General features: G+C 38.9%; 2 protein-coding genes across 2 annotated transcripts in view; one reads left to right on the top strand and one right to left on the bottom strand.

The window, feature by feature from the left end:
* Positions 1-14298, bottom strand: part of LOC137299184 (ubiquitin-like modifier-activating enzyme 5) — a 126868-nt gene that overhangs the window by 31865 nt on the left and 80705 nt on the right. The window lies entirely within an intron of this gene.
* Positions 1415-8565, top strand: LOC137299054 (uncharacterized). Its single transcript, XM_067831539.1, has 3 exons — positions 1415-1481; positions 1816-7641; positions 7976-8565. The coding sequence occupies exon 2, from the start codon at positions 2668-2670 to the stop codon at positions 7213-7215; it is 4548 nt and encodes a 1515-aa protein (XP_067687640.1). The 5' UTR covers positions 1415-1481; positions 1816-2667; the 3' UTR covers positions 7216-7641; positions 7976-8565.

The raw sequence follows: 14298 nt of genomic DNA, 5'->3' as shown, positions 1-14298 counted from the left end.
AGCTGCTTCATTTCAAGGGAGGTAAACCTATGTACAAAATATTGCACTTTTGATCTGCGACTATGCGCTTATAATTTTGTTTAATTGTTTTTTCACAATAACCAATGCATTTTATCTATCATGAACAAGTGATAACTGTGTTTTAATTATGTTTGATGTTTTGGTTGCATGTGACCTTTAAGGTCAGACGTGGCAAATGGATTACATGTTATATAACACACACAGGAAAATGCAGCTAGACAAATTATCAGTCAAGTTAGAAAAACAAACATTGATCAAAGGATTGACCAGTAACAGGCTCATTGATGTATTACTTTTATCTTGGACAGCAGATTTATCAAGCCTTAGTGTCTATATATGCAGATTTGCTAATCTAAACTGAATACACCCCATCTTGCAATGTAAAAAGCAATGTCCTTCCTTCAATAAAAATTGCTCATTATTGGCTAACTTAATTGTTTTTGTTCATAATGGCGGACAGGTGTGTTATCTTGGGCGTAAAACCTAAACAATATCTCACTTTTTCGCATATTAAACTGTTAAAAGACACACAGCATGGAATAGTGTTCTTCACTATCTACAGATGAATGACATATCGTTCCTTTATGTGGATACTGATGGATCCATTCCTTGAACAAGGTAACAGTGTGGTCCTTTTTGAGTTTAATATTTGCATTTTGTTTTTATGCATTTGTTGTAGCTTTCAACAGAAACTTTTATTTCAAGGTGAAGTGTAATGAGATGGACAACATACACTCGAAGGACATGTGTGTGAATTAAGATTCACATTGGCAAACTGTCTAGGTGTTACAGTCATGTTAAAAATTTACTATATGTATAAGGAGATCGTGTGCTTTTAATGAAATGCATACAAATATGACAATAAATTAGTTAGGATTATGAGACAAGTCATATAGACTAACAGTGACTTTGTTATTTGTTTGTTCTTACATTTTTCACCAGTGGAAGATAATTTGACTTCCAAATGTTTTTATTTGTTATCAAAATAATGAAGATGAAATATTATCAAGTGAAAACCATTCCGTCTTTGTTGATCAGTCTATGCATCTGCTTCCAACTGTGCATGCAGGTGGTGCACCAGGTGACAAAAGAAAGGTTACGCAGAGTCCACATGACTTAATTTCTAAGTGAAATGCAAAATAAATTTAGATTCATCACCATCTTACTGTCAAGATCACAATTATTATAATGTATACAGTATAGGTTGAGTGTTTAAATGTGAAGGGTGATAAGTGAGGAGTGAGGACTTGTGAGCGAGGGCAGTGATGCAAGCGTTGAGCTATTGTTAGGATCTGAGGTGTGCAGTAGGAAAGACTATTGTATGTGGCTGGGTAGTAGGCTTGGGGTCAATCATGTAGCTTGGGGGGTATATAAGGTTTGATTTGAAGATTGTGAGTTGGCAGCCAGCTGGAAAGTGTATGTGTGTGAGGTTGGCTGTTTTCCCTATATATTCAGCTGGTGTGAGTATTATGATTTTGTGTTATCTTGTGATTGAATTGTTTGTATATGTATTGAAGTTTAGCTTTCACCTTATAATATGTAATATGTGCCATATTATTGCTGAAGGTTGGAATGTGAAAGAATTGTGATTTATAATGAAAGCATTTAGAATGTTCCTAAGCTAGTATGATGGGGTAATAATGATGTTCAGACAACAGTTATGTGTAAAGTACAGTGATAGTGTGGTATATTATGTACTGTAAAACAGCCGTGTAAACACATTTTGTATGTGTAAAACCCATATGTTGTGTATGTGTAAAGATACCATGTACATAGTGTGCTTTTTGTATTCAGTGTCCGGGGTAGGTGTTACACCCCGTAAGGCTGTCTCGCCGATCGTGAGAGATCGATATGTCGCCTGTGTATAGCTGAACTGACCTGGGTGTCTGGGGAGCGTGCCGTGCCCCGCCAGTAAGGCTGCACCGTTTGATCATTAGGGATCAAAGTGACATGCCAACCAAGTGTGTGAAGAGTAACACGCAGGGGAAGGACCCCTAATATACCACCGATATCATAAACTGTTTGAACCCCTACATATGGTGACAGAACAACAACATCGATTGTGATGGGAACAGTGAACCATAATAGACTGATTTGTGCTTTCAATGAATGGTTATTGTCGATTCCATCTTTAGTGTGAATAATATAAGTATATGATTTGTGCTGTATTTCTTTAAAGATATTTGTAGTGTTGTTGATGGGAGTGTTGGTATGACTGTATGTGTGTATATTTGAAGAGTGAAGTATGATGGGCATGCGTGAGGGTGCAAGGAAAGTGTACGAGGGTATTTTGATGAGGTGAGAATGCAGGTGTGAAGGCGAACCTAAATGGTTTCTTGTAAATAAGATAGATTTAGTTAATAAATGGCATTAACTTTTAAATCTGGGGTTTGGTTTTTACTCTAGTATGTGACATTTTGGTGGCAGCGGTGGGATGTAAAATCTTCCGTCACATCGTGAGTAAAAATTGTTTGGACCATAAGTGATAATGCTGTGGACTTGAGATATATCCAGCCTTTCTCGGCTTTCAACCATGTGTTGGCTCTCGGTTGGCTCTAAGGTGTTCGAGCCCCTGCGTTAACTTGGCAGTGAATTGTGAAGTAGTGTAATTTTTTTTTTTTGCCAGGAAACGTAAATGATGGGTACATGGGAAGTCAGATTTTAGTGACAGTTTTGTTTTTACTTGGGACTGTGGGTTTGTTTGTTACCATGGACTTACAGAAAATTGCTGATTTTGGTGAAAGTTTAGGTTATACGGGAAAGGACTTACAGTTGTTTGTGAAAGAACAGATTGACATTCAGCTGGCGAAAGAGCAGGCAGAAAGAGAAAGAGAGGAGAGAGCGAATGCACGGGAAGCTAAAAAGTTTGAACAGGAGTTGGAGAAGGCTAAGTTGGAGAGAGAGAAAGAAAGGGAGAGAATGGAGGTAGAAAAGGCCAGAATAGAAGCAGAGAAAGAGAAAGTAAGACTACAGGTGGAGTTAGAGAAAGAAAAAGCTCAAATAAAAATGAAGGAAAGAGTAGAATTGGAGAAAATAAAGAAAGAAAATAGTATGAGTGAGGTTCCAGAAAATGGTACTCCTTCTCTCTCAGGTAAGCCTAAAATGCCTAAAATGCCTCCTTTTGAAGATCAGAAAGATAACATTGATGCCTATTTGCACAGATTTGAGCGTATAGCTAGGACGCAGGCGTGGCCAGAGTCTCAGTGGGCACCTTATCTGAGTACACTTCTGAAAGGTAAGGCGTTAGAAGTTTACTCCAGGTTAGATCAAAATGATGCTGAGAAATATGAAGAAGTGAAGGCAGCTCTGTTGAAGAGATATGATATGACTGAGGATGGATTCCATCAACGTTTCAGGACAGGTAAGATAGAAACAGGTGAGACATTTTCTCAGTTTGTGGTAAGAATCGAGAATTATTTCACCAGGTGGATAGAGTTAAGTAGCACGGAGAAGACTTTTGAGGGAGTAAAGGATCTCCTACTGAGGGAACAGATTCTTAATAGTACAGGGAGAGATTTGAGCATATTTCTGAGGGAAAGAACGCCTAAGACAGCCATGGAAATGGCTAAACTTGCTGAACAGTTTGTTGAAGCACGTGGCACAGGATGTAGCAAGTTTCAGAATCCTTTGTATAGCAAGAGTAACAAATATGTTCACCCAGATAGAAGTAAGGAGAAAGGTTATGAGGACAGTAGAAAAGTTAAGAACACAGATGACAAAAGAGAATCTAATAAATTTGTTCCTATAAATCAGAGGAAATGTTTTACTTGTGGTGAGGTAGGTCACATGGCGTCTCGATGTTCTAAACCTCACGCAAAAGGTATGAAGGTTGCTAGTATTTGCCAAGAGGACTCTGTCGGGATGGTACAGGATGGTTACATAAATGACGATCAAGGGGGTGCACATGTGGAGGAGAATAAGATCTCAGAGAATAATGTGGGGAAGGTAACTTCAGGCACAATGTGTGGGATGTGTGGAACAATGCCCATTTGTCAAGGTAAAGTGTTTGATCACACCGTGCAAGTGTTACGAGATACTGGTTGTAGTGGAGTTATTGTGAGGAAAGCTTTGGTGGATAAACAGCATTTTACCTCAGATACCCAGACGTGTGTCATGGCAGATAGTAGAGCAGTTGTAATCCCAGTAGCCTGGATTACCATTGACACTCCCTTTTACAGAGGTACTGTTAAAGCAGCGTGTCTTGAGACTCCTTTGTGTGATTTGATCTTGGGTAATATTCCTGGAGTTAGAGCCCCTGATAATCCCTTCCCAGAACTCACAGAACCAGTTTTAGCAGTAGAAACTAGAGGTCAGAAAAGAGTGAGAGAAGAAGGTAAAATCCCCATGAAAACCATGGAGTCAGTAGGTGTTTCTTTGAGTAGAAATGAGTTTATGGAAATGCAGAAGCAGGATGAGAGTTTGAAGAAAATGTGGAAATTGGCGGAAGAGAACAAGGTCAGAAACACTACTCAAGGTACATCTGGTTACTTCATTGATCATGGCTTGTTGTACAGAAGGCATGTTTCTGCTAAAGTCAATAACAGTAAACCAGTTGTACAAGCAGTTGTACCTATAAGTTTGAGAAGGGATGTTCTGAGAGTATCTCATGAGGCACTGATGGGTGGTCATATGGGTAGCAAGAAGACTTTGGATAGAGTGACCTCACAGTTTTACTGGCCTGGTGTACAGGGGGATGTTAGACGTTATTGCATATCCTGTGATATTTGTCACCGTACTACACCCAAGGGGAAGATCAGCAAAATCCCGTTAGGTACAATGCCATTGATTGAGACTCCTTTTGAGAGAGTAGCAGTGGATCTGATTGGCCCAATATACCCAGTTACAGATAGAGGCAATAGATATATTTTAACAGTTGTAGATTATGCAACTAGATATCCTGAAGCTGTAGCATTGCCTAGGATTGAGACCGAGTATGTGGCAGAAGCATTGTTGGAGATATTTTGTAGAGTTGGCGTCCCTAAGGAAATATTGACAGACATGGGTTCCCAATTTACCTCTGCGGTGATGAAAGAAGTTAGCCGCTTGTTATCATTGAAACAGTTGACCACTACACCATATCAACCCTTGTGTAATGGCCTAGTTGAGCGATTCAATGGCACTTTGAAAACCATGTTGAAAAGGCTAAGTACTGAGCGTCCTCAAGATTGGGATAGGTATATACCTGCACTTCTGTTTGCTTATAGAGAGGTACCTCAAGAGAGTTTAGGATTTGCTCCTTTTGACCTATTGTATGGCAGGAAAATTAGAGGTCCAGTACAAATTTTACGTGAATTGTGGACTAAAGACATTGCAAATAATGAGGTCAGGACTACTTATGAATATGTAGTAGATCTCCAAAACAGGATTGAAGATACCATGCGTTTAGCGCATCAAGAACTTAAGAAAGCTTCTGGAAGGTATCAGAAATATTACAATGCCAGGTCAAAAGATAGAAAGATGGTTCCAGGTGACAAGGTATTGGTATTGTTACCAACCAATCAGAACAAATTATTGCTACAGTGGAAAGGCCCATACATCATTGAGGAACGGTTTGGTATTGGCAATTATCGAGTGAGAGTCGGGGATAAGTTGAAAACTTACCATGCAAATTTATTAAAGAAGTACGTTGACAGGGAAATTGCTGTGAATACAATGATGTGTGATGTAAGTATTGCCAGCTTACAGTACGTAGGAGCAGGGTTAGTTGATGTTCAAGAACCAATGGACGAGGTTAGCTCAGGTTCAGAACAGTTGGATGTCATGACAATTCCTCTTACTGCTAAAGAAACATATTTGGACGTGGACATTTCTCCGGATTTGACACCAGAGCAGAAACAAGATGTGAGAGAGCTAGTTGCTGAATATCAAGATGTGCTCACAGATTTACCTGGTAGGACAGACTCTATAGAATACAAAATCAAGTTAACTTCTACTGAACCAATCAGGTCCAAGCCCTATCCTTTGCCCCATCATATGCGGGAGGTGGTTGCTAGAGAAGTAGAATCCATGTTAAGTATGGATGTGATAGAACCATCAGAGTCTCCTTATGCTGCTCCAGTAGTACTAATCAAAAAGTCTGACGAGAGTTACCGTTTCTGTACAGATTTCAGAAAGTTAAATCAGATATTAGTATTTGATCCGGAACCTATTCCATTGGCTGAGGCTGTATTCAGCAAGTTGAGTAAGTGCAAATATCTGACCAAAATTGATATTAGTAAAGCCTATTGGCAAATTCCCATGGAGGAAGGGAGCAAAAAGTACACTGCTTTCATCACCCCTGATGGGCTGTATCAATGGAAGGTTATGCCATTTGGGGTTGTGAATGCTCCAGCAGTTTTTTCGCGGTTGATGAGAAAAGTCCTAAAAGATATTCCCAATGTTGATAATTATATTGATGACATCATAGAAGGAACAGAGGACTGGGAGAATCACAAACATAGTCTCAGAATGGTGTTTGATCATCTTAGGCAGCATCATTTGACAGCGCGCCCTTCCAAGGTAAAGATAGGGTATACACATTTGGAATTCCTAGGTCACACTGTTGGGGAAGGTCAGTTAGCTCCAAAGCCACACAATTTAGACAAGATTCTGAATCTGGCCCGACCAGAGACGAAGAAACAGGTAAGAGCCCTGATAGGACTTACTGGTTATTATAGGAAGTTCATTCCTAACTTTGCAGCAATTGCAGCACCACTCACTGATTTGACAAAAAAAGGTAAGTCAAACAAAGTTGAATGGACCGAATCTCAAGAGAATGCTTTTCAGTCACTGAAGAAGTATTTGTCAACTTTTCCAATTTTACGGCTTCCAGATTTGCATAAACCATTCTTAGTACGCACAGATGCTTCTGATGTAGGGATAGGTGGAATATTGTTGCAGGAGCATGAGAATGAGAAATTTCCCATAATGTTTGTGAGTAGAAAGCTACTGAAAAGAGAGAAAGCTTACTCCACTATTGAGAAAGAGTGTTTAGCAATAGTGTGGGCAGTACAAAAGTTGACGAGATATTTGTATGGGAGGGAGTTTGTTTTAGAAACTGATCATCAGCCTCTTGTATGGATGAGTAAAGCTAAGCTGACGAACGGGCGAGTCATGAGGTGGGCCTTAGCTTTGCAACCATACCGATTCCTGATACGTGCGGTGAAAGGTTCTGAGAATGTTGGTGCTGACATGCTGAGTCGATGTCCACCATAAGCGATTTATGCCTTTTGAATTATGTTCACAAATGTACACTCTGTGATGTAGAGGCAGGCAACTGTACATAGTTCATGTGATCTTGTGAGTGTTATAACTGTTTCCTAAACAGTTATCTAAGGGGGGAGGTATTGTCAAGATCACAATTATTATAATGTATACAGTATAGGTTGAGTGTTTAAATGTGAAGGGTGATAAGTGAGGAGTGAGGACTTGTGAGCGAGGGCAGTGATGCAAGCGTTGAGCTATTGTTCGGATCTGAGGTGTGCAGTAGGAAAGACTATTGTATGTGGCTGGGTAGTAGGCTTGGGGTCAATCATGTAGCTTGGGGGGTATATAAGGTTTGATTTGAAGATTGTGAGTTGGCAGCCAGTTGGAAAGTGTATGTGTGTGAGGTTGGCTGTTTTCCCTATATATTCAGCTGGTGTGAGTATTATGATTTTGTGTTATCTTGTGATTGAATTGTTTGTATATGTATTGAAGTTTAGCTTTCACCTTATAATATGTAATATGTGCCATATTATTGCTGAAGGTTGGAATGTGAAAGAATTGTGATTTATAATGAAAGCATTTAGAATGTTCCTAAGCTAGTATGATGGGGTAATAATGATGTTCAGACAACAGTTATGTGTAAAGTACAGTGATAGTGTGGTATATTATGTACTGTAAAACAGCCGTGTAAACACATTTTGTATGTGTAAAACCCATATGTTGTGTATGTGTAAAGATACCATGTACATAGTGTGCTTTTTGTATTCAGTGTCCGGGGTAGGTGTTACACCCCGTAAGGCTGTCTCGCCGATCGTGAGAGATCGATATGTCGCCTGTGTATAGCTGAACTGACCTGGGTGTCTGGGGAGCGTGCCGTGCCCCGCCAGTAAGGCTGCACCGTTTGATCATTAGGGATCAAAGTGACATGCCAACCAAGTGTGTGAAGAGTAACACGCAGGGGAAGGACCCCTAATATACCACCGATATCATAAACTGTTTGAACCCCTACATATGGTGACAGAACAACAACATCGATTGTGATGGGAACAGTGAACCATAATAGACTGATTTGTGCTTTCAATGAATGGTTATTGTCGATTCCATCTTTAGTGTGAATAATATAAGTATATGATTTGTGCTGTATTTCTTTAAAGATATTTGTAGTGTTGTGATATTGTGAGTTGATGGGAGTGTTGGTATGACTGTATGTGTGTATATTTGAAGAGTGAAGTATGATGGGCATGCGTGAGGGTGCAGGGAAAGTGTACGAGGGTATTTTGATGAGGTGAGAATGCAGGTGTGAAGGCGAACCTAAATGGTTTCTTGTAAATAAGATAGATTTAGTTAATAAATGGCATTAACTTTTAAATCTGGGGTTTGGTTTTTACTCTAGTATGTGACATTTACTTTCCTTGTGGAATGCATGCGTCTAAATGCAAATTTTCCACATAATTTTCTATTCATGTTATGCAGTCTGCATTATTATTTCCCTTTTATGTCAGTAAGACATAAAGACATTTCTTCAAAATCGATCTCACGATGCATTACACCTACAACGCCCTAACAATAACATCTTACCGTAGGAATTCACTAAAAGACACATGCACTAAAACAACAAAAATGAATAAACAATAAAACAATCGAAAAAATTCCAAACAAAAGAGAAAACAAAACATTGTGGGACGATGATGCACTCAGCCTTCTTTGTCACTGATCATATTCACACTTTAAGCAACAATTAATTATGTCAATTCTTTATGTGGTTTTCCAACAGCACCTCTGGCTGTCCTTTATTCCTTACCATTCCTTTGTCATAAACTGCTTTGTGGTGCATGCTTGGACAATGGCCTCTCTGTGTACATTGCAATCAATGATAATTGTGAGCTGCCCCTTCTCTGGAGCAATTATTCAGTCAACAACAGGTTATCAAGCGTAGACTGGATCACCAGACTGTTGAATGGCTTAGTGAAAAGAGTCAACATTGAACAGGTGCAGGGGAAAAAAAGCCCTTGATTCCGTTTTTGGATAATATTAGACAGAAATAATATTACCCATATACCAATCTCCAAACCGACCAAACAAAATAAAAATGTAAGCAGACAAATCTACATACAACGAAACAGAAACTAAACTGTGACAAAGGACAAGTGACAAGTTTATTTTCATTTGGGGCCACATGACCCATAATACTAGTACATAAACAATAGCACACAGCTAACATACCAGTATGTCATTCATTTACAACCATATCAAACTGGCAAATGTCTTTTCAAATATGACAGAGATTTAACAAGTTTTGTATCAGTAGATCCTAATAACTGATACATTTTTAAGCGAATGGATTCTGATAATAATATTCAGGTAATGTATATAACTAGTATATAAACAATTGCCTACAATGCACATACCGGTGTATCATTCATTTGTTATGAGTGTATTTTCTGTAAATTGTATTACTGATTAAGTAAAAATTATTATTGGGTCACATTGTTTAAAGTGGCAAGTTTCTTTTCAAATAAGACAGAGATTTAACAAGTTTTATGCCAATAGATGTTAATAATTGATAGATTTTTTATGTAAACGGATTCCAATAATAATATTCAGGTAACTCATATTACTAGTACATAAGCAATTGCATAAAATGCACATACCGGTGTATCATTCACTTATAACAATATCAAATTTGCAAGCTCCTTTTCAAAGACAGTGACAGAGATTTAAGTTTTGTGTCTGTGGATGCTAATAATTGATACATTTTGGTGGAAGCAGACGAATTCTTACAATGATATTTATGTAAAAACAGTTCTCTGCTTGTTTTATAATAAGGACAAATGAATAGAAAGTGATATTCATCTTCAACACAACCAAGGAGCCATTTTGTACATAACAGTGCATTTGGGTTATCATAGCATTTGAATGTATCTGACTGGACTTTCTACATAACAGTGCATTTGGGTTATCATAGCATTGGAATGTATCTGACTGGACTTTCTACATAACAGTGCATTGGGGTTATCATAGCATTGGAATGTATCTGACTGGACTTTCTACATAACAGTGCATTGGGGTTATCATAGCATTGGAATGTATCTGACTGGAATCTCTACATAACAGAGCATTTGGGTTATCAGAGCATTTGAATGTATCTGACTGGACTTTCTACATAACAGAGCATTTGGGTTATCAAAGCATTGGAATGTATCTGACTGGACTTTCTACATAACAGAGCATTTGGGTTATCATAGCATTGGAATGTATCTGACTGGACTTTCTACATAACAGTGCATTGAGGTTATCATAGCATTTGAATGCATCTGACTGGAATTTCTACATAACAGAGCATTTGGGTTATCATAGCATTTGAATGTATCTGACTGGACTTTCTACATAACAGAGCATTTGGGTTATCATAGCATTGGAATGTATCTGACTGGACTTTCTACATAACAGAGCATTTGGGTTATCATAGCATTGGAATGTATCTGACTGGACTTTCTACATAACAGTGCATTGGGGTTATCATAGCATTTGAATGTATCTGACTGGAATTTCTACATAACAGTGCATTGGGGTTATCATAGCATTGGAATGTATCTGACTGGACTTTCTACATAACAGAGCATTTGGGTTATCATAGCATTGGAATGTATCTGACTGGACTTTCTACATAACAGAGCATTTGAGTTATCATAGCATTGGAATGTATCTGACTGGACTTTCTACATAACAGTGCATTGGGGTTATCATAGCATTTGAATGCATCTGACTGGAATTTCTACATAACAGTGCATTGGGGTTATCATAGCATTTGAATGTATCTGACTGGACTTTCAATTTATGAGATGCACAGCGAAACTTACAACATACCCTCAACAGGACTTTTTCGGAAACAATTCCAGAAAATACTGTTCAATGTCCAAAACAGATTTAAAACCACTATGTCACAGTACACTACCAACATCACAGAATGGTGTTCCAGCAATTGCTGGACACAAACACAAGCCTAACCTAATGCTCTAACCAAGTGTAAACCCACTGAATAACATACATCTTATCAAAATTGGTTTCTAGTTCGCACATAATTCCACATAACCAACTAGTGCAAACTTAAAAGACAACATAACGAGGAAATACCAAAACAAAAACTAAAAATATCAAAATGCAAGAAGAAAACAATGAAATTCTAATTCATAAAATACAAAACCAAAACCTAGAAATACACAAAACCAACATGTAGTTCCCCCCTGACCACTTCTGGAATATTTCCAAATTCAACACCTATAGAATTTTCAGCATGAAACTATGAGCTTTTCATCCGTGCTTTTTCATCAAATTCAACTGAAACTAAAATCCTTCTGGTCATGATTCAAATACATATTTAACTACTATTAGAAAGTCATTTTGATTTTCAAACTTGATGAAAACAGACCATAATCTCAATAATTCTACTGGCCTATAGCCCGTGACTTCACGATTTTCAAAAATGGCATCAAGAAATCAGCAAAATGATGAGCTTCCTACACATTTTCTATTCAACTAACTGAAAATCGTTCCTCATATGACGTCACTGCATGTCTGTTGAGAGACTTACATAACCTGTCTGTGGTTTTATTGGCACGTAAAGAGTGAAGCAGATGGCTTTTTGGCAACTTTTAATCGCTTGGTATGAATTACCACAAGTTTTTTAAGAATGAGTTTGGTGTTCTGCTTAAGACTAACCACAAGTCTTTCATACGTAATGGTTAAAAGAGTATCACAAATTTGAGTTTATTCTTTCTTTAAATCTTCCTTATGATGTATGAGAAGTTTTGACCAATCTCAAGCTCAAAGTTTGCTGGATTGCCTCCTAACTCTGTGAGGGCTACCAGTAAGCCATAACCAAATGCAGTAACAGGTAACTGGTCTGGCATATCTTTTGCAGTACTAATGGTAGTATTTCTGATTGAGGGAGCAGATATTCCAAGGTATCAGCAGAACATTGTTTTTCCATGTTAATGGATCTAATCCGGTACTGGAGAGATGAAGGTGCTTAGTTGACTGACGGACAGTGTTGAAAACAGGTCCTCTAACAGTGAACCTTGCTGAAATATTTCAAGATGAAGGTTCTATTTCATCGGTGACGTCTTGCATGACCTGGACAGGGTGTCTGTCAGTATGTTTCTGGTTCCAGAGGAAAACCTCGTCTTTATCCTTGGGTTAGGCTGTCTTTCAGGTCATGCAGCTGATACTTTAATGTGCCTTGTAACTTGATGTAAAGGCTACTGCTGAGTTGTTTGTTCTTGTCATCAGAAACTGACTGGGTAGTCGAGGGGCCCAACAAGTGACAGCTCAAATGACCACCTCGACACCAGATGATGGATATGAAATTGCTTTTCTTTTGGAGACCTCAGTCCTGATGTTACCTCGGTGTCGAGGTGTGCTAACCAACCCTGTACACATTTGTCTATGTACAGGTGTAGGTGGAAATTTGGATTGTTCCCAAAGGTGAGTGTTTTGTCCATCATTGCAGATACTGTACTAGATATGGAGGCACATGCAATTTGAAGACCAGTTGATCCACACCTGTTCTTGGACAGACATGAGAAGGCCTAACAGCACTAGCCATTGGTTGATAATGATTAAAATCTAAATATTTAAGATTAGATCTTATGCTTATGCACATTACCTCAAGCTTCGCATAAAAGAGATCAGACAGTCATTAATTCACCATTCCCAAGGATGGCTACCTCATGTATCGACGAATGTGTAGGCACGGAAGTGATGTGATCTCCACACCCGCACAAGCCATGGTGGACATACCCGTTATTGAGCTTGTGACATGGTCATTTAACCCCTGTTACCGGTTTTGCGGACTCATGATGTCATTGTGATTGACTTTTCAGCTGAAATTCTCACAACATGCTATAGTCTCATGATCCCTCCATTAAAGTTTATATGTACCTTTGACATTGCTACTCGTACTTATAAACTGGGATAATATTTTGACAATTCTTTATGAGGCTACTATATATTTGAAACATTGATTAAAAGCCCAATTTTTTCACTTGGATGTTCATATCCATTCAAAACTGTATTCCTTCACTCATGAATATAAATATGGCATCCACATCAGTAACATCAACTTAACAGTTGGAAGCAAACATAAATATCAACGTAACAACCCAACACAATATCTACATCAAATGCTGCATCATCTATCATTCCAGCAGAGAAAGAAGTAGCCTTACTATTATATGCTAGGCCAAAAAAAACCCGTTTTGACATAAAAAAAAGGGTGGGGAAGAAGTAGCCTTGGCAAGCCCGAACCTCCCCCTTTTGATATAAAAACATGGGTTGGGAAGTAGTAGCCTAGCTAGGCCAGCATCTCCCACTTTTTCATAGAAAACAGAACAAAATATACCAGGTTAAAGAGGGGGGAAACTTCAGCTTTGGGGGCAAACTTCAGCCTAGCCCAAACTTTCCCTGGGGTAAAAATATCCCAGGATAAAACTTCCCCATGGAAAGCTTGGTCTAGGCCAGACATTCCCCAGGAAAAGTTTAGACCGTGGAAGAAATGGCCTGCTACACCCGGTCTTTACAGTGCATCAGCAAGAATGTTTCTCGGCATCCCAGAATATGTCGATCATTTGCCATGATCGTCAAGGAGGCTGGCAAACAGAAACATCTGGTCTAACAACTGTTTCAACTTGGTGTCCCATGGTTGCTAACAATCCACACGACTGTGGAACTGTCCAATGCTATGAGAAGCCTAGAATTCCTCAGCAGGGGTGTACAATGATGCACAGCCAGATTAACCGCCTGTAACTCCAAATTGTTTATGTGCCATCCTAGTTCAGTGTTGGACCACAGCCCTGTGGTGGTGGGACAATCAAGATGAGCACCCCAGCCCTGGAGAGACACATCAAAGAAGAGGTCGAGGTCATAGATTAGTCTGTCAAAGAGACTCCGACGCTGACGTTCAACTCGACAGTTCACTGCCAGAGATAAAGATGAAGATGCTGTGGCAGAAGAAATCTGACATGCAGATCGTCTGCTTGGATGTAGGGTAGAGGGATTTGTTGTAGCAGCCAAAGCATAAAGAAACCCCTGAGC

The sequence above is a fragment of the Haliotis asinina genome, chromosome 10 (assembly GCF_037392515.1).
Source record: "Haliotis asinina isolate JCU_RB_2024 chromosome 10, JCU_Hal_asi_v2, whole genome shotgun sequence".
NCBI classification, from domain to species: domain Eukaryota; kingdom Metazoa; phylum Mollusca; class Gastropoda; order Lepetellida; family Haliotidae; genus Haliotis; species Haliotis asinina.
The sequence above is the reverse complement of the archived record's forward strand: the minus strand, read 5'-3'. Positions and strand labels throughout refer to the sequence as shown.